Genomic DNA, 22,642 nt, shown 5'->3' with positions numbered 1-22,642 from the left:
TGACACACATTAGAGTCACAGCTGCAACTGTAAATATCAGGAATAAAATCTGACGTGACATAAAAGTTAAATTATAAATGTTCAGACTGAGATCGAAATAAAAAAACTCAAATGTTAGCACATTTCCCTGCAGGCTGAATGTAGTCTTTGTGTTTAAGTCCACTGTAACCGACACATTTTCCAACTCGACAGAAACACAGCAGAATCCTGAAACCAGAGTTTATGCAGTTTACCACAGTTTGGCAACTTGGGCATAAGCAGTCAGCACAAGTGGTGAAGTGAGTTTCCTGCACCAACTTTACTGTGAGAAACCGAACCTGAGCTCATTTCCTGACTGCTTCAAGTCGATGGAGCTGTCAGAGGCACAAACAACAAAGGAGAGTTCGTAGTTCATACATTCGTACACAATTCTCAGAAGTGCATGTGTGAAATCATCTTTATTTATGGCCAACCGGATACCCAATGCACAGCCTAAACATGTTCTCTGGAGCGAAGCTGAGGAAGCTTCAGGTGAAACGTGTTGCTCACATTCGCTAAAATACAGTTTTAAGTTATTTTAAGTCAAAGTTTTATCTTTATTTTTGGGTTATACTTTAACTATAAAGGACTTCATAATTCATGAATGATAATAAATCATTGGCCAATCCCTATTAACATTTACTAAGCAGAAGGCAGAATGCGAATTCATTACATAATTTTAACCCTTTGAGTGCGGATAATTGCTGCTTTGATATCTATGTTCAAACTGTGCTCACTCCAATGGTGTGCGACATGTCTGAATGCCTCTCTCCCTTTTGCCTAAGCCTTATTCTGCTATCACAGATTTAATGTAATTTATTGTTTTTTAATTTTGTAATCGTGCAGTTTAGGTTGTCGATACAGCTGGAAATTAGGCGCAAAGGTTAAAGCTGCTCCTTTTATTGTAAAAGGGGACAAATGAAGTATTTCAAATGAGACTTAAATCTGTGCAGTGAGCTCCCATTCCTGTGGAACATAAATCAGTGTTTCTGCAGGTTTTCGGTGTAGAATATGATCCTCATAAGATCACATTATCAGAGTAACCTACATCTCCATTAGCAAAGCTCTTTCCCCCCCACATGGGTTGTGTTTGTGTCCCCCTGGTGGCAGAGAGGCCCCGAGCAGCCTCAGTCAGCTCACACTCTGTTGTTTATGCCTCAGGCCCACCTCACTGAGTCCAGACATTAGACTGCAGACGATGCAACAAAAAGAGAGAAAATTAGAAAATCCTTTTGGACTTTGTTTATGAAAAATGCCCTGAGCTTTCAAGTTTGCTGACCTACATACATCTAATAATCTCCAACGAAAAAATACCCACATAATGATAAGTTGTCAGTAATCAGTCACAGCTTCACTGGGTTGTGACAAGTCTAATGGATAGACGGGTTGTACAGCCAAAAAACAGTCGAGGGTGAACTCATGGCTCTCTTCGTCGAGTCGATGAGGGCAAAAAGGACTGCTCAAAAAGAAGCTAGAAGTCAAATCACATCAAGCAAAACAGTTTTAAGCACAAGGAGAAAAACTTCTGGCTCCACAATGATGGCCTTTGAATGCCCACATTTTTAAAGACATTTAAAGTAGAATTTTACTGGAGTGTAAACTAACAGTAGAAAGATTTTTAAAATATATACAAAAATAAAGGATAAAAAAACAGATTTACAAAACTTTCAAGACACTGCTAAAAGATGAGCATTTTGAAAACACAACAAACTTGTAATAACCGCAAATAAATAAATATGGCACTAACTTGTGGGGAAAATTCAAGGCATTCAGTAGCATTGTACAAGACATGCAGGACACAAGACATCAGTTACAATTAGTTACAATTAGTTACAAACAAGTCACAAATTAAACCTGCGCAATCAAAAATATACTTACATGAAGAAATGTGCATAACCTGTACAGGAAAGAAAATGTGCGATTTAAAAGAAACCTCGAAACAGAACAGTTTAAATGTGCTATTTAAATGTATTATTATTACGACTATATACAGTATGTAGTAATACTTGCTGCTTAATTAGCTGCTATTCACTTTTTTCACTGTCTACTGTTCAGAAAAGTGGAAGTGGGTTTTATTTTGAAGATGTTCACCGGAAGTGTTTCGGTTGACGGTTGGTGGTGGGTGTTTCGGTTGACGCTGCATGCGGAGCTGAACGCGTCGCATTCCGATGTGAGCGCGATGTGAGCGGCGGTGCGGTGCGGTGCGGTGTGCGGACTTCTTTTTCATGTCTCCAAACCGTCTTCGGCGTCAATTTGAAGGACTACAAATGTCCGGCGGGATGGAGGCGAGCACGTGCCCCGACGGTTACCGGGCTCTGAGCGACTGTGAGCTGAGCGAGCTTTTACAAAACGACGACAAAATGGACCAAATCATTCGGCTCAATGAGAAGGTAGGAAACCAAAGTGCCGTAAGGAATGTGTGCTAAACATTTAATTTGTATTTAACAGCGCTGTTTATTCGTTTTTCTTTTCTACTTTTTTCGTCTCTTAAAAAAAAAATCGTTTTTTTATTTTTTTATTCCTATTTTAACGTAAATCCGCTTTGCATGGCTCATCGATCGTCTGCGTGGCGAGTGGCCGGATTTTCCCATTTCTTCCCATGAACGCCTTCTCCTATAGTGTGCTAATTAGTCCCAAAGACCAGGAGAACAAAACTCTACATAAAAATGATAATTACGGCCAGGTCAAGTGATTAATTCATCTCCATCTCGAGGCGTTGAAGACCTCCTTATACGCGCCGTTACGTCGGTTTGAGTTCTCGCGCCGAACCTCCTTTAAAAAACGTCTAAATCTAGTGTTTCTTCATTGATCAAGAGATCATCAAAGTTATAAACGATAGATTGAGTAATTTTTAAAGATATCTTTGCATCCTCCTTAATTCGGCTTCAATTCTGTGAATAAAGCATCGCTTATTTGGATTTAAATTGAACTTTTACAACTGGTCATCCCGGTCCCTCTTCCTTTAAAAAGAGTCTGTCAAGCCGAGCTCATTCTGAATAAAAGTGAATTTATATAATAGTAAGTTGCGCCTAAATGTTTTGCTTTTTATGCCGAATTTATCAGTCGCCATCGACAATCACTGTGCATCATTATTTGTATCTTTGAATGATTTAGGATTTGCGTGACAACGTGGAAACATGAAGGTCGGCATTTTTAAATGGGGGTTTCACGTGCCTCTTTCTGCATGATTGAGGCACGTTTCCAGGGCTAAAACACGCTTTATCACTTTCTCTTTCCACACACCCCCCTCCCCTCCTCCACTACCAACATGCAAATACAAGGTGGTCCAATGGGTCCCAAACTTTTTCACGCATGGGCCCCATTTTGATGAGGTTTGGGGGGGGGGGGGTTCAAACAGAAAAGACTCCCTCAGTCAGGAGTCAGCAGGCTATAGGATTGCATTGTCCTTGCAGCTATGGGTGGGGTGAAACATTAGCAGGGTGGGATAGTCATGTTGTCATTGTGACCGTGCAAACACCCAAGGAGTTTTAATATTCAAAACATTATTGGACCTCACTCTGAGAAACAGAACCGCGGGCCTGGATTACTTTGCCTGGTGTTCTTGCTTGATTCTAATAAATAAATTTAAAAAAAGCTGCAAGCTTTGAGGTATTTGACCAGAGATAAGGACCGTCGTGACTTATTTGTTCTGTGTTTGGCAAAGGATGCCGTCATTTGAAACCTGGCTCTGCAGATGAAATGGGACGACGGAGCTACAAAGTGGTTGAATCTCACCGAGAGGTCATCCGATTTCCCCCCCCCCCCCCTCTGTGGGAGCAGATTACCCAAATCCACACTCCAGACAGCTTGTGGGACGTTTTCTGCATTTATCTTTCATTAACTAATAAGACGGACCCTTTGTGTCCAGAGGGCGTTAATCCTCTGAAACAGAATCTACACGTGCTGTATGTATCATCCTGTCTCTGTGCTTCATTAGGCTCATAATGATGAATGTTATGTAAACCTCTGGGGTTATTCATCATCATCATCACCAGGGCTCATTTCTTCATCGTCTCATGAATGAAGAAGACCAAACTATCAAATCGAGTAGCGCACACACACACACACACACTCGGTTAACACGGCCCTGATTACACTGTTCAACAAGCAGATCTTTTATGAGTCAAGAATGAGGTCCGGACCTTGCAGACATCATCTCCCGCTGTTTCTCTTTGACTTCATGTGTCATCAGCAGAAGACGCCTCCCTCCCTCTCTCGACTCTGTCACCCCGACGGGTGAGTCCTGTGAGGCTTGTTATTACTCTGAAAGAGCGTCAACATCATCCAGCTGCACTGAACAAAGATCAGACACCATGAGAGGATCGGTGTAACACGGACCTGCAGAGCCTGTACCACATGTGTGATGGGTAGATGGGAACGAGCGATGAAAAGGTTGGACGAGCTGCTGAGCTCTCGTCCCAGGGTTTAGTCTAAGTTTGGGAAACACTTGGAAAGGATAAGTTCTGTCCGTTGGGTGCATGGAAAGTTTCTGTTCCACATTTTAGTCTGTTTTAAAGGAAGTATTTTTCTCCCCGAGGTCCGGCTCACTGATTTGATTAATTTTGGGCCCGTTTTGAAATAACATGACAAAATGTAAGGTGTGGTGCTCACGCTCTCATGTTAAAGTGTCATGAAGTTGATTGATCGACTTTAAAGCCCCTTCTCTTCCCTCCTGAACGCGTCCCGACACGACTCCGTTCTGAATCAGCTGAACTTTACATCGAGTTGACTTCATCCTGCCGAGTTCAGGCTGGTGTGTGTGTTCGGATCAGGTCTTCTCCTGAATCTTGAGACCGTGTGTCCACACTTTCTGTGCAGCAGCTCGGGAGGTGCTGAACATTTCCGGTTGACCCAGTATGATCCAAGTATTGATTTATCTAAATATCCATATTTGCCGATGATAAGATGATCAAACTGCTCTTTCAGTGCTCTTGCATGGTGCTACATAAACGTAGAATCTTAGCTGCTGAAACCTGATTTTGCTTGAAGCACATTTCAGATTTAAGGAGCAGCACCTGAGGTCAGACATGTTGAGACACAGGAAGTGATTCTGCACAGGACTCTGACCGCCTGATGAATGTTGCTAATAAACGTCTGTTTGTGAGTTTTGACAGAAAGCAGAAGTTTATCTTTTGGACGCTCTCCTCGGCACCTGTCCTGTGAAATAAATCTGCAGAGTATTTTTCTGTTTTGATCCAGAAGGAGAAAAACGTTCTCCTCATTTTCTGCAGTGCAGAATTTCCGACTCTTTAAGTGTTCCCCAAGCGTCATCTGTCATGGAGGGTAAACACTGTCAGGACAGCTTTATAGCTCATGCATCAAATCAGAAAAAAAAAAGAAAAGCCCTTCCTTCGAGAAGTCTGCAGTGATTGTTGTTTAATAAACGGGGTGGACCGCTCTAAGCAGGAAATGGACTGTCCACTTTGATTCCTGTTTAGAGAGAACGGGGCCGTATGATTGGGCTGTTAAATCTGAATGGAGCTGTGTTATCTTTATTCAGGACTTTTTTTTTTTCTTCTTGTTTCCAGAATGAATAGCACATCTGTGGTATCTCTCCCTGCACTCACACACACACACACACACACACACACACACACACACACACACACACACACACACACACACACACACACAGACCGTCTTTTTACTACAAGGCACATTCTGCAAATTCCTCCCGACTCGGGACTCTTACATCCTTTTGATGACCCGTAAAATGTGAGACAGATGCAGCGCATGAACGCTGGACTGAATGAAAGCGCCTTCGGGCTCGTAGTGACTGTTGAGTGTTGAGAGAAAAGCAACAGAGCAAGAAAAAGTATCCGGCTGGGCAGAAACACAGGAATGCAGAGAGTGTCAGAAAAGTCAAAAAAAAAAAAAAAAAAAGGATTCAGATTGAAGTTGACAAAGTGGCGTTGTGTTGGCGCTCGAGACGCCCTTTGTTTATATCAACGCCTTGTTGGCAGGACTTACAGGGAGTGGCATTCTTTTAAATAATTTATGGTTTTTTCCTATTCTAGTGACAGTGATTACCAAACCCTCCCCCCATTCACACGTACACAGCAACCAACCACCCACCCCTCGAACCCCAGCAGCACGCCGACTCCATCCAGAGCTCGCCGTCACTCCACCGTAAACTTGATTTATGACGTTTTCAGACAACAACAAAAAAGCGAAAGCAAACTCTTGAATAGTGTTATTTAAAAAAGCATCATTTATTAGCTCATTGTTGAATTTATCCTTGGAGTTGGTTTCATCGGCTGTTTGTAAATATGGACGCCTTTCTCCACTCGGTCCCTCGCCAGACGGCACTGGAGCGTTATTTATCGTCTGTTAAACGCAGTGATAGTCTTAAAACGTGAAGCTCGATGTGCGGCGGGTTTGTCTGTGCAGCGCAGGTTGCCATGACGACGTAAACTGGTACATGTTAAGCCAAAGACAGCGTGAGTGAGTGGAGGCGTTGATAGCCAGCGGACCAACTCAAGTCTTTTCATGGCAACGTACCACACGGAGGAGGGAAAAACTCACATGGAGGGGGATTTATTAAGAAAAAAAGAATAAAGGATTGTTTTTCTTCGTGTTGAAATTTGTGGTTTTCAACTTACTTTCCAATAAATACTTTTTAAAAAGCCTCAAACTTGAAGCTGAATCACAAACGCTGGAGTTGTTCTTTGCCAATCGTCCCATGAATAATTCTGTTTCAGAGAATAACCCACTTCAAAGTGATAAAACTACACGCAGTATTAACAGGCTGTCACTTTTTAATGAGCCGGTGTATTTGTGATAGCAACGAGCTGTTTTTATCGTGGAGTCATTTTCGACCTTTCAAAGCGTTGGCCCGCGTCACAAAAACACATGTTTCCATTTTTCAACAGAACAAAGCAACTAGGACAACAAAGCCAATCAGCAGCCAAAGATCCAGCCTTTTAATAATGAACAGTGAGCCTCACACGTTTGATAGCAGTGGACGAGTAGTTTGGGATCTCGCTCACTTACTGAGAGTCCGCTCGGACAGAACTCTCTGAGAGGACGCCTCCAGGTGAGGCTCCAGCTTTATTGCTCTCCCTCTTTCTTGGTGGGGGGGGGGGGGGGGGGGGGCAACTTTTCCTTTTGCCCTGCAGGAATAGTTACTCAAGTCGTTGGAGCGTTGGCAGTCCCAGTTTGCAGACATTTTTTCCCAGGAGATAATATTTATAGTTGCAAAAGGAAAGGAAGGCTCAAAAGGAATAAATCCGATTTTTAGCGCGTGACTTCATCGTGATCGCTCGACGGTGGGTTTGAGATTCGCTTTGTCTTTACTGTTTCTATTGAAGCCTGTTCATCTGTTTGAGCTCAGTTCAAGTCTATTTATGACTGATGGGTGATGGAGAAGAAGAAGTGATGGACTGATACAACAAACACAGCAGCATTTAGAGGGATCAGAGGGAATCGGATGGACCAAACTAAAAACAAATGGCTCAAATAAAAGATCTAATAATTAGACTGAAGGGGGGGGGCACATCACGTCACAGGTAGAATGAGGATAAATGAGAGATGGTAGGATGAGTAAGACGGCAGGAGAGTTAAACGTTAAAAGGAGTAGGAATTATAAAATACTAAGTGCAAGAAGGGAGGAACTGAAAGGCTTAAAACAAATAAGAGATAAAAAACGAATGAATGAGGAAAGGAGAGATTAGCAGAAATCTTAAAAGATCACATAAAAGCAAGTCTGTAAAAATGAGTTTTAAGAATTGATTTAAAAGATGATTGTTTGAGAAGCAGGCCTGCCTGAATTTGAACGATGTGAGCGGCCTCCAGCAGCAGGTGACGTCTGAGCCGACACTTCACCTTCAGGTGATTCAGGATCCTGCTCAGCCTCCATTAAGCTGCAGGAGAAGATAAAGCTGTGATTGTATCACGCTGCCACAAATGGCTTCTTCTTATTTTCAGCCCAGCTCTGATATTTCCTTTCCACTGTGGGGTCATTCAGGACAAATCGACTCGTGTAACCCAAGAACCGCCAACCCGACTCTGCTCCTCCTGAAGAGAGACGAAGCATTCACACGTCTGCGTGAACGCCGTCGTGTGACAGCAGCAGCTTTACCGTACCAGTGTTTGCGTGACCTCTGTGACCTCTGAGGCTTTTAAAGAGAAACTGGCCACCGGCCCGGGAACAGTAACGCTCAGCCCAACATGTAATAAACTTCTGATTTGATCAACTTTGAAAACAACACCACATGGCCAAGCGTATTTAACATCAGCCAAAAAGTCAGTTGTGGGGCGCCGGTGCTTGAGCGGTTCGTTGGCGTTCCCCGTGTATGGAGGACGGAGCCACGCAGGTTCTACCCCGAGCTGTTTCTTTCATGGTATTTAAAGAGGAGAGAGTGTTTTGTTCAGGCGGCTGCCTTCTCTATAAAGAGCTGCTGCTTTCTATGTTTAGTGTTCCCACTGGAGCGTGCAATCAGCCGGCTCCAGGTCGGTCCATCGTGGAGCCGCTTCTGATGTCGAGTCCTGTGACTGATCTCCCACGCTGTCTGAGCTCGACCACATTTAAAGAAGACTTCTTTGACATGTGCTGACTTTTGTTTCTGTCTTTAGTTTAAGGAGCTGCAGGTGGAGAGGGAGACGCTTCTAACCTCCAATCGGAGCCTGGCCGAGGACAGCCTGGCACGAAGACCCCGCCTCTGCAACGGCAAACTCCAACTGGCGGAGAAATACCGGGAATTGTCCAACCTGGCAACCACATGCTGGGAAAAACAGAGTCAGCTTGGTGAGTGTGCCCGACTCTGGACGGGACAATGGGGTTGTCGGGGGAAGGAGGGGATGTCTGGTTTCAGATTTGGATGCCAGTGGGTGATCTCTGTAGAGTCATCAGTCAGGAGGAGTGCGGTTGTGATGACAAGGTCACGGGTTCAGATTCCAGGACTGGACGGGTAAATATGGACTTGCTAAGTGGAAGTGAGGCCCTGAAAAGGACGACAGCTTTGTACATCACCCTGAACAGCTCAGGACTGTCGTCCTCGTTCATTTCAATGCAGACAGTTGTTTTTATTTTGTGAAGAGTTGAATAGAAAAGAAGCGCTTGCAGAACAAAAGGTGGCGTCCGACCCACTTATGGTTAGAGCTAATTATACATGATATCCCACAGTGGCTCCTGCATGTCTCACCTTGTAATTGCAGTAAGATTTTTCAGCGTTTACCGCCTGTTTTAAGACACAGACAGCAGCATGAATTGCTTCTGACTCACTGTGACAGCGTCGCCGCTCCGCAGAGTGAAGGAAGTTTCACTTCAGAGTACAGAAAGAGCGTCAGAGTGTCAGCGAGACGGCGCCTTCAAGCGCTCAGCGAAAGCCTCAGCATGACTGCAGTTTGGTCATGGGAACGAAATGGAGCATATCAAATGCCGGCAGGAAGCTTGCAGCAGTTGTCAAGGAATTTGCGGGGTGAAAGGGGGCCTTGTCTTTGTTTAGGCGAGTCATGCTTTTTGACGGGGCAGCACCAGACGATGTCTTTTTAAGCCCCGAGTCACTGAATTATAAGCCTCGAGGGCGGGCTTCAGAAATTCCTCCCAGTGTAACAGAACAGGTGATTAAATAAATCCCGTGCATTAATGTCCAGAGGTAATGTCAGCCGCTGCTTATTTATAGCTCCTGTGTGGACGAGCTCGGGTTCCAGCGGTTGCCAGGTTTGTGTTGCCGGCCAGCGATGGAAGTTGGGTGGAATGTTAAACTTCCTCTCAGTGTGTGTGTGTGTGTGTGTGTGTGTGTGTGTGTGTGTGTGTGTGTGTGTGTGTGCGGTACACAGATGCGATCCCACCTCCCCAGCAAAGCAGGATGGGCGGGGGTCCGTCCTTCCTCTGCAAAACATCTGACTCTCATTTGCTGCAGCAGGGACGAACGGGTGGAGAGAGAGACCAACGAGGAGGTTTTTTTCTTGCAGCTGAGACGAACAGTGGAGAGGATCGAGGCAGACAGCTGTGTTGTTCAACACGTCCCGCTTTGCGTTTGTTTGACCAAAGACAGCTGACAAAGTGGGCTGACACCCCCCCCCCCCAGGTGGACCGGCGTGTTCCTCCTGGTCCTCTGCAGATACGAGCAGATCATCGAGCCTGACTCTTAACGTGTCTCAGATTGCAGAACATGGAGATGACCCTTTACTCCTTAAGGCCCACCTCCCTCCACAATTCCCACATCCTGTTAGTAACACCCGGCAGGATCACATTTAGTGACCTCGGTCACACGAGTCACAACAGGTTCTCTTATTGGCTGTAAATGTCTGAACTTGAAGAAGTCCTGTTTGAACCGGTTTAGATGAAGCATAAACCTTCTCTGTTTTGAATTACGTTCACAGTGTTCAACATTAACTAGTGCAGCCTGTGTAGTTTATTAAACAGACAGCGAGCAGTTTGTCTGACCAGTGTGAAAGCGGAGAGAATGAAGAGCTCCGTGAGAAAGGATCAACATTTTCTCCCGCAGCAGGAGAGGACGCGCTGAAGTAAACGAGGAAACGCGGAACAAATCCTGGAAACATCCAGTTTGCTGCTGACCTCCAGTGGCTTCATTTCTCACCTGGTCGTGGCGAAGTAGCTTCAGCAGTGACATCACAGCAGAGATACTTCAGTGTCTAGTTTCTGTATTTCTATCACCGACCAGGGCCCTTTGGATTCCCCAGTGGGTGCTGAAATGCATCCTGGGAAAGTTTAGTGAAATCACGACCGGAGCAGAAGTCCAACCCCCGATAGAAAATGTCCGATCGTAACCAAAGCGGGGGAATCGGATAAAAGCTGCGTGTCAGGGAGCGAATGAAGGAAACATACTCGTTTTGTTTGGATGATACTTTCTTTTTTTTTATCTTCTCCCAACCTTCAAAATAAAGTGTAGGATATGTTTGCGTTTTAAACCATGTGATAACACCAAACCTCGTTGGGGTCTCAGGCTTTTTTTCAACAGACAAAAAGCAGGCGAGTGAAACGACACAGTACAAAGACGTGATGGTGTGACGTCGTTACAGAATCTCACTCTTTTGTTTAAGCGATCAAATATTGATTTGAATCAAAGCTGAGTCACAAAAGGAAGCGTGACTTTGTTGAGTTGTTATGGAGGTGAGCGGCCTCGTGTTTGGATCTTGGCGTGAGTTTAGTCAAAGCGTTGAGATCATCTGATGTCTTTGAAAGCTTTCAGCTGTGTGAATGTTTCAGTCTACTGACACGGACGGCTCCTTTTGTCTGATGGAATTACTGTTTTTTTTCCCTCTCCTGTAATCCCTGTTTCACACACGTGAATATGCAGAAAAGATGTAGTTTTGTAAGATAAATAAAAACACCAAGTTGAAGTCTTTGTAATGGAGCGCACGTTGAACTCTTCACACACCCGTCTGTAACTTTGGGACAACGAGAGGCCGCGCTCTCTGCACATCCTCCTGCAGGACTGTACTTGCTGCGTCTTCCTTTGTGATGCCTGGGTGTGGACTTCAGAGCGGGATTATGGGTTTGTTTGTTGTCGAAGCAGATGGGAGTGAGTGTGAACCCTGAGACGAGGCTTTTCTATTCACTTCCTCTGGGAGCACAGCTGACTGTAGGTGGAGAACAAAGTGCGTTTTCTGCTTTCTTTTTGGGAGTTTCCACGTTCAGATTTGAACTGAAAGAAACTGTTTTCTTGTACTCGGAGTCAACACGTCTCCCGTTGGATGTCAGGGATGTTAAACAGCTGAATGTTTCCTTGTGTTTTCTCCGTGCGTCTGACACACACTTCATGTTGTACGTTCAGACATTTACGAGGCGTTTCGCTGTCAGGTCACATTCACTCTTTGAATATCTGAGCGAGCTCGCTTGTGTCTGATATATTTTTCAGCGACTCGGAGAGTAAAGATGCTGAAGGTGTTTCTCACGCTAGGTAGCAGAAGTTTCCAGACGCAGCACAAGCGTAAAGATCAGGTCCACTGCCTTTAACAACCCGAGGCTGGCCGTCCCTGTAGAGGCTCTCGGCTCTGGGTTGTACCTGCAAAAATAATTGGCTGCATTTGTTGGTGTGAAGTCTGCGTTTCCTCTCTTGTTGCTCCGAGTGTCGGAGGATTTGTGGAAAATTGCTAATTGGTATTTTTCTGACCAATTTAGCATCTGTGATTTGGAGTGGGATTGATATTCAGGTGTGAATTTGTGCTCAGCAACATGGAGTTAAGCAGCATCTTTATCTGCTCTCTTTTCTTCCTGTTTCAGGTAATAACACTGCAGCTGCACACGACGACGCCTGCAGTATGATGTCAGAATCAGGAGAGTCGTTGTTTAGTGGCGAGCGCTGGTTTTTAAATGGCTAAATCACCGCAGAAGAAAATGATGCATCTAACATGAAAAGACTCGAACAGTGTTTTTATAATTCCACATCCTTTTCCCGTCAGGCTGTAGAGCGGGGTCTCTCCCGTGAATTTCTCACACCTCGTCTTCCCGTCACAAATCAACATTTAAAGAAAAAAAAAAAAAACCTGAGGGAGAGAGAGAGTTCCAGCTGCAGAGAGGCGTCAGGTTAAATACGTGTCTTTGCATTTAGTTTATTTTGAAGAGGATGTTCTTGAGTGACACCACGGCGTGGCACGTGATCGTAAAGAGGCTCGACTCGAGGTTAACGCCAGTCTGACTCCAGTTACAGCTGAAGAAACATCACTATTAGAGGCAGATATACAGTGGACAGAGATGACAGGCGGGAAAGAGGCCACAGGCTCGAACCCGGGCCGCTCGCGTTGAGGACTCTACCACTGAGCCACCAGCGTCGCTGATCCACGTCATTTTAGTGAGCAGTGAAAAGCCTGTAGAGTGATGAAATGTTTCTGGTGTTTGTGATTTGCAGCTCGACAGAACACCAACATCTGTTTCTCTGCGGGTTTGGAAACCATATGCAACAATTAAAAAGGGTAAAATCCTCAGTCGCTGGCTCAAATCGCTGCAGCTCGAGACGACTCTATTAATCATGTGAAATGTAATTAAAATCCTGGCACACTCGACTCCTTCAGATCACTTTTTGAATATAAAAACAATGAATCATTCTGCCTCCGCTGCTGCAGGATGGAGCCCTTCCTGCTGGTCGTCAGGACACCTGCATGCTGACGATTTGATTTAGAGAGCGTGAGACTCTCTCTCAGCCCTCGTCTTACCAGCAGCAGCTGTGTGAGCTGCATTTTTACAGGAACATGGATTTTCAAAAAAGCTGGAAAAACAGGAAAAAAAGTCTTTAAATAGATTTAATGTAAAGCCGTCGGATGAGCTCTTCCAGTTGTAGAAACACGGGCTCTGGCATCACACAGCCGCCTAAAGCCAACATTAATCCCATGAGCTGCGTTGACCGTGACCGAACAGGCCGAGGAGAACATCATCAGCCCGCCAGAAGAAAAATGTCACGATGGCGGTCGCCCTGTTAGATTGACAGGTCGCATCAGAGTGGCGAGGGCTTAAAATGACAAACTAATAATATCCTGTTACTTTTCTGACTTTGTGACTTTGTGGTACAATTCAGCCGGGATCCCTGAAAAAAAAAAAAAAGTGTTATCTGGATATGTTGGCGCCGTGAAGCTGTTATCACACTGGTGCTGGATAGAAGAGGAATCCTCTCAGGTCGCCTCGCTGCGTCGCGTTAAAGAGGACAAACATTCGGCTGGAGAGCTGCTGGCTCGTTTTTCACTCCTCATTGGTTGGCTAATTTTCAAGCCTGGGATTCATCCATGCCCTTCAAGGCCCCATCTGTAATACCATGACCTATTTGTGCGTTATCAGCTGCAGATCGTTTGCCCGGCATGTTGAACCGCATTTCTTCACTTGATTTCTCGGGAACATTCGTTTTTCAAAAGGGGTTAGCCGCTCTCGGCGGTGAAAGGATTGTGTTGCTTTCATTATCACCGACCCATCGCGTCTCTGTGTTTGTGCCGCTTCCAGCTGGCGCCCCATCAGTCACGTGCGTTGATGTCTCGCAGCCCTTGACCAGAGACGATGTTAGCGGCATGCGAGGCGTGAAACGTGGAGATCTGTCGAGCTGTGAGCTGGGAAAAGGAAGCTGAAAGAAGTAAAAGCTGCAGTGTCGTATCCTCTGACATCTCAGTCGTGCACTCTCAAACACCCTCGTATGTTTTCACACCAGCGTGCGAAAGCCTCTCTCGTATTTCCAAGTTGTCTCTTTGAAAAACCAGCTGCATTTGAAGCCTCACTTTCTTGTGATTGATTTGCACGCCGTGCAGAAAACGCCACATGACTGGATGTGCTGCGGCGGTGTCGTGGAGAACTGAGGTGTGAACTCTGAGTCCGACTGTGTGTGTGTGTGTGTGATTCTCAGCTGCTTTATACGTGATGACAGTTTATCTTTCTCCTCATTAAACATGTGCAGCCATCTTCCAGCGTCGGGCTCAACGCTAAAATGAATCTGCAGCCTCTAATTTATCTGTTGCATCACAGCTTAGTGTCGTTACACATTCTGTCCGCCGTGTTTGCTGTCATTAAATCACATGCAAATAGCACGATGAACACACACACACACACACACACACACACACACACACACACACACACACACACACCTCCACAGCCGTCACACGGCTTAGTCCTGTCATCTGTGCAGGAGGAGTTTGAATTACACGAGCTCATCAAGGCTGCGTCCTTTCTTAAAAAGAAACAGCGGAGCGAATTCTTGTTGTTTCACATCCGTTACGATGTGATGTAACCATAGAGACGGAGCTCAATTAAGTTTCCCCCCACAGCCGGAGGGAGGAAACAATTCTCTCTCTCTCTCTCTCTCTCTCTCTCTCTCTCTCTCTCTCTCTCTCTCTCTCTCTCTCTCTCTCTCTCTCTCTCTCTCTCTCTCTCTCTCCATTGTTGACTTAGTGTTGTGTGTCAAGGTGCTTCCATCTGCCAGCACGCAGCAGAGACAAAGGAGGAACAAAGTTTCTCCAAGCGAGTCTTCAAGAAGACGTGCACGCATCCAGGAAATCTGAAGAGACACCGAGCGGGGAGACGGGGGCTTTCTGTGGGGGGGGGGCAAGGGCGGGGCAGCAAGTCAGAGAAGATGTTTAGTAACGTTTGTATGTAACTTTAATCAGGCTGAGACCGCGTCCCCTGGTAACTCCTAAACAAGCTGCAGCTGCTCATTTGGACTCTCTGTCTTGTCTCTTGTCTGATATCATGAGCGAGACGGAAACTGCTACGTGACGTTTTCTGTCCCACCAGCATGTCCGCCTACACTCTTGAGTTCTCGTTGGGATTCTGTCCGAACACGTGTGTCCAACCGTCTCGTCAAATAAACGCTTTACTCACATTTCTGTAGCTGAACTATGAGGCGGGGCTGATTGACGGGTGTCGTGAATGTTTGTGTGTGTTCTTTAGGAGGGACCCTGGGTCGGGTAGGGGGGGGGGGGTCGTGTCAGAGAGGAGACTACCGCCATGTTTTATCCTGTCAGTGGTTGCAGCATACATGTGTGTATAGTTATTCCCTTTGGTCGACCTGACACTCGTGTCCCCCCCCCCCCCAATTCAAGACTTAACCTACATGCAGTGACCACTAAAGGGACCCTGTGACGCATAAAAGAACCGGACTTGATTATGTGAACGTCTTCCTTCATGTCACTCTCACAGCAAACGCAGGCTGTGAGTGTGCAGTGCTTTAAAGAGTCTATTTAAAGTCTTTAAGGTGTCGATGGCTGACACCCTTTCACCCACATGAGCTGAAATAGAAACACCTTCCGGGCTCGTCCCTGCAGCCCGTGTTCCCCTCACAGCTATTTTAGTCTTTGCATCTGCGTGATAAAAACTGTGGCCGTGCGACACGTCAGGTTGTCTCCACGTGTCGACTCGTACAAATGTGAGTAACGGTGCCGCGCTGTGACAGTCACAGCTGGGAGGCTGGCGTGGCCTCGAAGGTGTCACACTCGGGTTTTTTTGACACCGTGAGTGACAGACGTGTTTGAGTTTAAAACGCCGACTCGACCTCGCATCTCTGCAGCTCAGCCAATCCCATCTCCGAGCAGTCGTACCTCAGCGTCCTGTCCTTACATGAATCATGTCCCACTTTGTGATTGTTACTTAAAGGAAGTGGGCGATCCCGATGCACGTGAACTTCAGGGCAAAGACTTGACGGATAGAGGCCGATGCAGAAGTGGCGGATCGAGCAAAACGTCAGCACCCTGTCCAGCTGGCTCGCGCTGATCCTTCTGCGTTCTCCTCCTCCTGACTCTGGATCACACCTGCAAAAACCCCGGGATGGTTCTTCAGGAGTTTAGTGAAAGATGAGAGCGGTGACTCGCCATGGTCCAGTACATCAGCTGATCTGTGACAGACGTGTGCTCAGCCCACACGGGGACAGAGACTGCACCAACACATGTAGCTTCAGATCACTGTGCAGGAAGTTAATGCTGATCACACCGGACGTCTTGACAGTCGGGGGGGTTAAAGGGGAAGTGATGCATGATGGTCCGCCCGGTTGTTTTCGTTGCATTTCAAATTTTAAGGGTCTTGGAGTTGCTGCGAGCCAACCGTGTTCGTCCATGCTGGAACATCGATATGAGAAACATAACAACACATTTCTTTATTTTTTTAACAACTTTGATTCACTAAAGTTTTCAGACGAAACATTGAACTCCCCTCGCTCACTTTCAAAGGTTTATAATATTCAGATCAGATCCAACATATCTGGATGACTCTACACACGGCTTCATCCATTAAGCTTCACTTATTTCATCTCTGTAGTGAAGAAAATGCTTAAAATAGTGATGTGGGAGCAACGAGCTCCATTCGTTCAGTGTCGACATGTCAGAGTATCTGAAAACCTGCGTGGATAGACGCCACCATGGATGGGAATGAAAGAGTGGTTTTTTTCTGACTTTATGAGCTGACCCTTTTACAACCTGGACCGCAGTGAGGCTCAGTCGGTCCATCTGCTCGCCTGTCTGTCTCCAGAGAATCATCCAGAACCGTAAAGTTTGTCAGAGTTTCATTTAAACCAGAACAGAGAGGTTTAACGTGCAGGAAGTGACCAGCGCCTGCTCCTGTGCGTTTATCCTCGTGTTAATTACTCGAGCAGCGATTGTTTGCCGACATGTTGATCAACCCGTGCAGACACATTTCTCATGATTCACTGTGTGAACACTTTGTGTGTGCGGCTCCATCTCCTCGTGGTGGACCAGCTCCGCGGTGTGTTTACACACCAACAGTTAGAAACGCCCACGATGCAAACCAATCATTATCTCGCTCTGACAAACAAGTCGGTCTATTTAACCACCCCCCCCCCCCCCCCCCCCAAGCCTCCACCAGCTACAGTCTGCACATCTGTAAGATGTCTGCATGCACGTTCTGTTCTGCAGGGCTACGCTCTCACTGTCCAAACCCGGAGTGCATTAAAGGGTTAAATCTGTGTCTCTGTTCTGTACATTAAGACGTCTGTGTTCCCGCCTCCTTTTAACCGTCACACGTACCTCCCACTGTGACAGTTATAAATAAAACAATAAAATACACCCCTGTCTTTAAACTGTGTGTGAATTCAGCGGGGACGAGGAATTAAAAATAACAACAGGGAAACATTGAGCTTTCTTTCTGACGGTGTCGGTTTCTTCTGTCACATCGAGGCATCAGAATAACTTTATATCTCCTCGCCGTACGTTTAGCCCTCCACTAACAGCTGATGTGATCTTCGATGAAGCGTTTGTTCTGCGGGTATTTCATTGAAACGCTCGACACACAGTTCCAGCGTTGTTCCCTCTGTACAGTAGCAGGAGCGTCTCTATCGTCCTCATCAGCTCATGCCTGCTCCCGGACAAAGCCTGTCCCTTCATCACAGACACCATCCACTCTCTCTACGCTTCGCTGTGAATCACTGGCCTGCAGGTTCCCCCCCGTCCCCCCCCCCCCTGCTGCCCTCCCCAAATGTAGGTCACACACAGCTGCCACAGGAGTGTTTGTTTGCCAGGCTGTCACCTCTCATTACACCCCCATCCCGTCAACATCTGCAGCGCGGGGTCACGAGCGAGGCCGTCCCTGGATGCATGCGAGCTTTTTACTACAGCAGCCAAAACACTTCAATGTGATGTATAGTGATACATTAATAATGCACAGCGAATGGCGTCATACAAATTACTGTCACAAGAAAAAAAAAAAGGTGGGGGGGTGAATGCACAGAAAGATGGCATGTAAAGATTAAACATTTAAAGAGAACATCGTCTGCACACTTTGTCCTTTCCCTCTTTCTGTCTTGATGAGGGTCTGAGATTGTCCTCAGGGGGCTCAGTGCTATTAGGATCATCACTGTGACCTTTATTTACCCCCCCCCCCCCCGGTCTCTGCTGAACCCGCTCCAACCCGCAGGCGTGAGCGTGGCTGTCTCTGCGTCTCTGGGAAAGGCCGAGACACACGTTTCCATCCGGCCTGGTCGGGGCTGTAGGTAACCCCGGGGGGGCCGACACACACGCCTGAGAGTCCTGTGTCGATGTATGACTGTCTCTCCCTCTCTCAGTTCGTCTTCACGTGGACGTCGGCTGTCCCCCGCAGTAAACAGACTCTCAGGGTCTCACGTGGATTCTAAGAGTAGTCAGGCTGTGTGTACAGAGGCTACAGTCCTCCAAGCCGGTCAGCCCGGGTTCAAGTCCTGACCTGAAGCTCCATTCATGCATGTGGCCCCCCCCGCTCCCTCCCACAGTCCCTGCTCTACCCCCCGTCCTCTCTAATAAAGGCATAAAAGCCCCCATATTAAGAATCACACTTCGGCTGTATGAAGGAGAACAAAGAACAATTCAGTGTTTTTTTTAAGGGGGGGGGAAATTATCCCTCAAACTCTCACGCTTCAGAGGGGCCTGTTATTGTTTATCATTAGAGGATTCACTGACGACGTTAACCAATCAGAGGAGAATATACTCACCACAGAGATGCTACCATACGAGATTTGAGTTCTCACACGGAGGAGGAGCGAGAGTTCATCGTGCAGGTTTGAACCTTTAAGAAGTCCTTAAAGGTTCAAACCTGCACGATGAGCTCTCGCTCCTTTAGAGGAAACCGAGGAGACGATATAACCGGCCCAAATCTTCCCTCTGGTTCCCGCTGCAGCATTGTTTGTTTTATTAGCGGTGGAGACATGACAGGAAATGAAGACTTGAACAAATGTGGTTTATGGTCCGCTCCATGTCCCGGTCCCCGGGGCCCCAGGAGCCCCCCCTCTCCACTCACTGGTCAACAAAAACCTGTTCTCATTTAACGTCGGTCATGTTCTTCTGAAATGTCTCCAAATAATGAACAACTGTTGGTTTGGATTCATCTTAAGGTTCGAGTCCAGCAGCCGACGTCAGAAGATCCTTTATTTCATATTTAATGTATAAAAGTCAAATTATCAGTTCAGAGGCTTCATTTCAAGCTCTGTCCCCCCGGGGACAAATAAAGTTTTTTTTAATTGAATTGAACGCACCAGCAGGTACACGACGTGATGGTCTCGCTGCGTCACGGTGAAGTAGCCGTGTTGTTCTCCAGTGTGTGGACGCACGCTTCATGATTACAGAAACAGATTCATGCGTTGATTTTATGACCGTACATATGAAAGGTAAGCGTGCTCAGGTCGTGGTCACGCCGGGAGCCGTGTGAGTGCAGACCAGCGGGGGAGGGGTTAAATCTGTGTGTCAGATCAGAACACGCAGACGAACGGAGAGAAAAGAATCACAGAGACGTGATGAATCAGAATCAATATTCTTTGTTTTCCTGATCGACTTCTTCACATCCTGTCAGAAGTCACCTGGTTAGAGTTCAATGTCGTTAAACTCGTGAAAGAAACGAGTTACAACAAACAAGCAGTTTATTTATTTTTTTAAAGATGTGGGAGAAAAGAGCCTTGAAATGAAAATCTAAATCCATCTCTCTTTAAGACATTTCATAAGTGAACAATAAGCCGAGTCACTACACTGCTGTCAAAACAAACAGAGCACATTCAGTCTTCATCATCATCATCGTCGTGTCCCGGAGACAAAACGAGATCCGTCCGGTCGTCGAGTCTCGGCTCCCTTTGAATGTCTGCCGTCTTCTGTTAAAGATGTGTTATAGTGTTGACATTAGGATGAATAATTAATATAAGGTGTCTGTGTGCACACGTGAACAGAGAGTACTCCGGGCATTATTCATGAGGTACGAATACAAAGAAAGCTTGGAGGGGGGGTAGGGATAATGAAAAAGTTTATTTGGCGGTTTTATAGATTTATTGGGTGCATGAAGTCTCGACGGAGCGTCTGAGAATCTAATACGAGTGAATGGCAAGAATGAGACGCTGAAACAGATCTCAGTTTGGTGGTCAAACTAAACCAAGAGCAGCTTCTCAAAATAGCTCAAAGCGGAATATTTACTGCCTCTGTTTCCCCCTTTTTTTGTAGCCAACAACTGTCCTCCCCGTCACCGCCATCTCCTCGTCAGCACATACCCCGAAGGCTCTTTGTGATTTGGAAAATAATCTCTATTCTGTGGTTTCTTGGTTACTGGATTTTTTTTCTTTTCCGATTCAACGGCTGCATCAGTGATGTTTCTTTTGTCTTCGCAGAAGCTCGCGGCCAGAAGCACGGCCTGCAGACGGTGCAGAATCTGCTGCAAGAAGAGGTGGCAAGAGCCGAGGAGCACTCGGAGGTGAGAAGACACAAAAAGGGAAAATCTCACACACGCACACACACACACACACACACACACACACACACACACACACACACACACACACACACACACACACGAGCCCGTTCGTCTCGTTCTTGCTGAAAATCAAACCCTCTCTTGCGTCACTTTGGCAGCACATTGGTGCGGGATTCTTGAAAAGCGTCTGACAGCCCACACACATCTGTGCAATCTGATCTCCAAAGACAGGAGGGCTTGTACGTACAGTGAGCAAATCTGCCAACATCTGAGCGCGAGTGAACCCACGGCGAGCACGCCGAGCTCTGCACACATCCCTGTACATGTGTTCTGACAAGGCTGCCTTCACAGCTGAATCGTGTGGAGATGCAGGGAGGCAGAGCTGCGCTCAAATCAAAATGCAGGGTTTGTTTGTTTTGGGCAGAAATGGATCCAGTGTGTTTTTCTGATTTTTGCGTAGAAAGCTGTGTGGAGAGTGAGCGGAAGCGTGGGCGAGTTTTAGAAAGATATTAACATATGTGGGTGACTAAAGGCTGCTCAGATAAATAAACCAGATCCCGTCCTCGTTATCGGAGCTCCTCCAGCTTTACATTCACAGTGGAGAGGAGCGGGATGAGCTGTAAATGATCATATTCAGACTTTAACTCCTGCTGTACTTTCAGAGCAGAGAAACATTAAATATTAATGTGTTCAAGTAAAAACCAATGAATTATCGGGAAATATAAAAAAAACAGAATAATGAGTTTCTGTTTAAATCGATGTTTTCCGTTCCACAGACAACAACGTCGGTTTCATCGGTCGGTTTTATTTTGACTGAAGCTGCTGAGTCGGTGATCTTTAATTTTGACCGTTTTCAGATGCTGTGTCTCCTTTCTGTCCTTCGCTGACACATAAAGTTAACATTGACGTCACCCACGGCAACGCGCATAACGTGCTGGAGAATTGAACCGTTCACTGTTTATTGCAAACATCTGCGTCACCATGGAAACCAGGCAAATACATATATAAAAAAAAAAAAAAAAAAAATCTTTAATAATAATCCTTCATTTGAACACTCACAGTTTATTTTTTCCTACCGGTGCTGAAAGTCGTAGACTGCAGGCTTCTTCATGATTGTGTCTTCATGTTCAGCTAACTCCGCCCCCTTTATGTGAACACGCCCCCCAACAAAAATTCTGGGTTGATTTATCAGGTTGATAACAGGCGTCATGTGACCGTTGAGCACCATGGCTGTTCAGCTTAGTGAAGCAGATGGTTACCATGGTGACCTCACTCTGCCGTAAAGGCTTCTCCATCTGAGAGGCAGAGTTCACTTTTATTTTGTAGACCGGACAGTGGGGGGAGGTTCAGAAATCAGGAAGTGGAGAGTGACATGCGGGGGAAAAGGAGGATTCGAACCTGGGCCGCCCGCTCTGAGGACAATATCCTCCGTAGATAGGAACCACTCAGCTCACAGCTCCTCCTGGGAATCTGTTTTTAATGATTATTTCTGTAAGTTGAATGAAAAACAGATTTTTGTGTTGAACTGATTCTGACAGCCGGTCACGTTTGTTTACATCTTCTCGACGGCCGTGTTTCTCTGTGCAGCTCTGGTTTTGTTTGTCGAGGCGGGTTACGTCTGCCTCGGCCACAGTGCTGCGGAGGAACGTCGGGTTTTGTTTATTGCGCTCGTGGTCATGAAAAGTGACCCTTTTAAGAAGCCCGGGGAACAATGTCGTCTGTGGATAATCCGCAGACCTCACTGTGAACAGATTGGAGGGTTTGACTTGTGGCGAGAGCAGAATGGAAAGGAGGAAGGAATCCTCCGCTGGCCTCCAATGCCTTCACAAACATCAGAACCTTTGGCTTTCTTTCTGTCACAGAGGACTGCAGCGTTTAAAGCCGTTTACGCTCTCTCACCCGGGCGTCACGGCCGTGAGAAGAGACTTTGAAGATGATTTAACATTGCAGATTTGAACCGTTTTAATTTCCCTTGGGATCAATAAAGTATCTATCTATCGATTGATTTATCAGTTCTGGACTCTGTCGTCTTCCTTC

At 46.2% G+C, this 22,642-nt stretch overlaps 1 protein-coding gene across 2 annotated transcripts in view; it reads left to right on the top strand.

Moving 5' to 3' along the window:
- The first annotated feature begins 2,098 nt into the window (after positions 1-2,098).
- Positions 2,099-22,642, top strand: part of vps37d (VPS37D subunit of ESCRT-I) — a 25,778-nt gene continuing 5,234 nt past the window's right edge. Inside the window, exons 1-3 of one of the 2 annotated variants that reach the window (XM_079356547.1) lie at positions 2,099-2,408; positions 8,593-8,764; positions 20,526-20,605. In XM_079356547.1, coding sequence (XP_079212673.1) covers positions 2,244-2,408; positions 8,593-8,764; positions 20,526-20,605 — 417 coding nt within the window. In that variant the 5' untranslated portion in view covers positions 2,099-2,243. Of the gene's footprint in view, positions 2,409-8,592; positions 8,765-20,522; positions 20,606-22,642 lie in introns of both variants that reach the window. The other variant, XM_079356546.1, reaches the window with a different exon arrangement.

Source organism: Symphodus melops, assembly GCF_947650265.1.
Source record: "Symphodus melops genome assembly, chromosome: 11".
Taxonomy (NCBI): Eukaryota; Metazoa; Chordata; class Actinopteri; order Labriformes; family Labridae; genus Symphodus; species Symphodus melops.
Note: the sequence above shows the minus strand (reverse complement) of the source record. Positions and strands in the feature narration are given on the sequence as shown.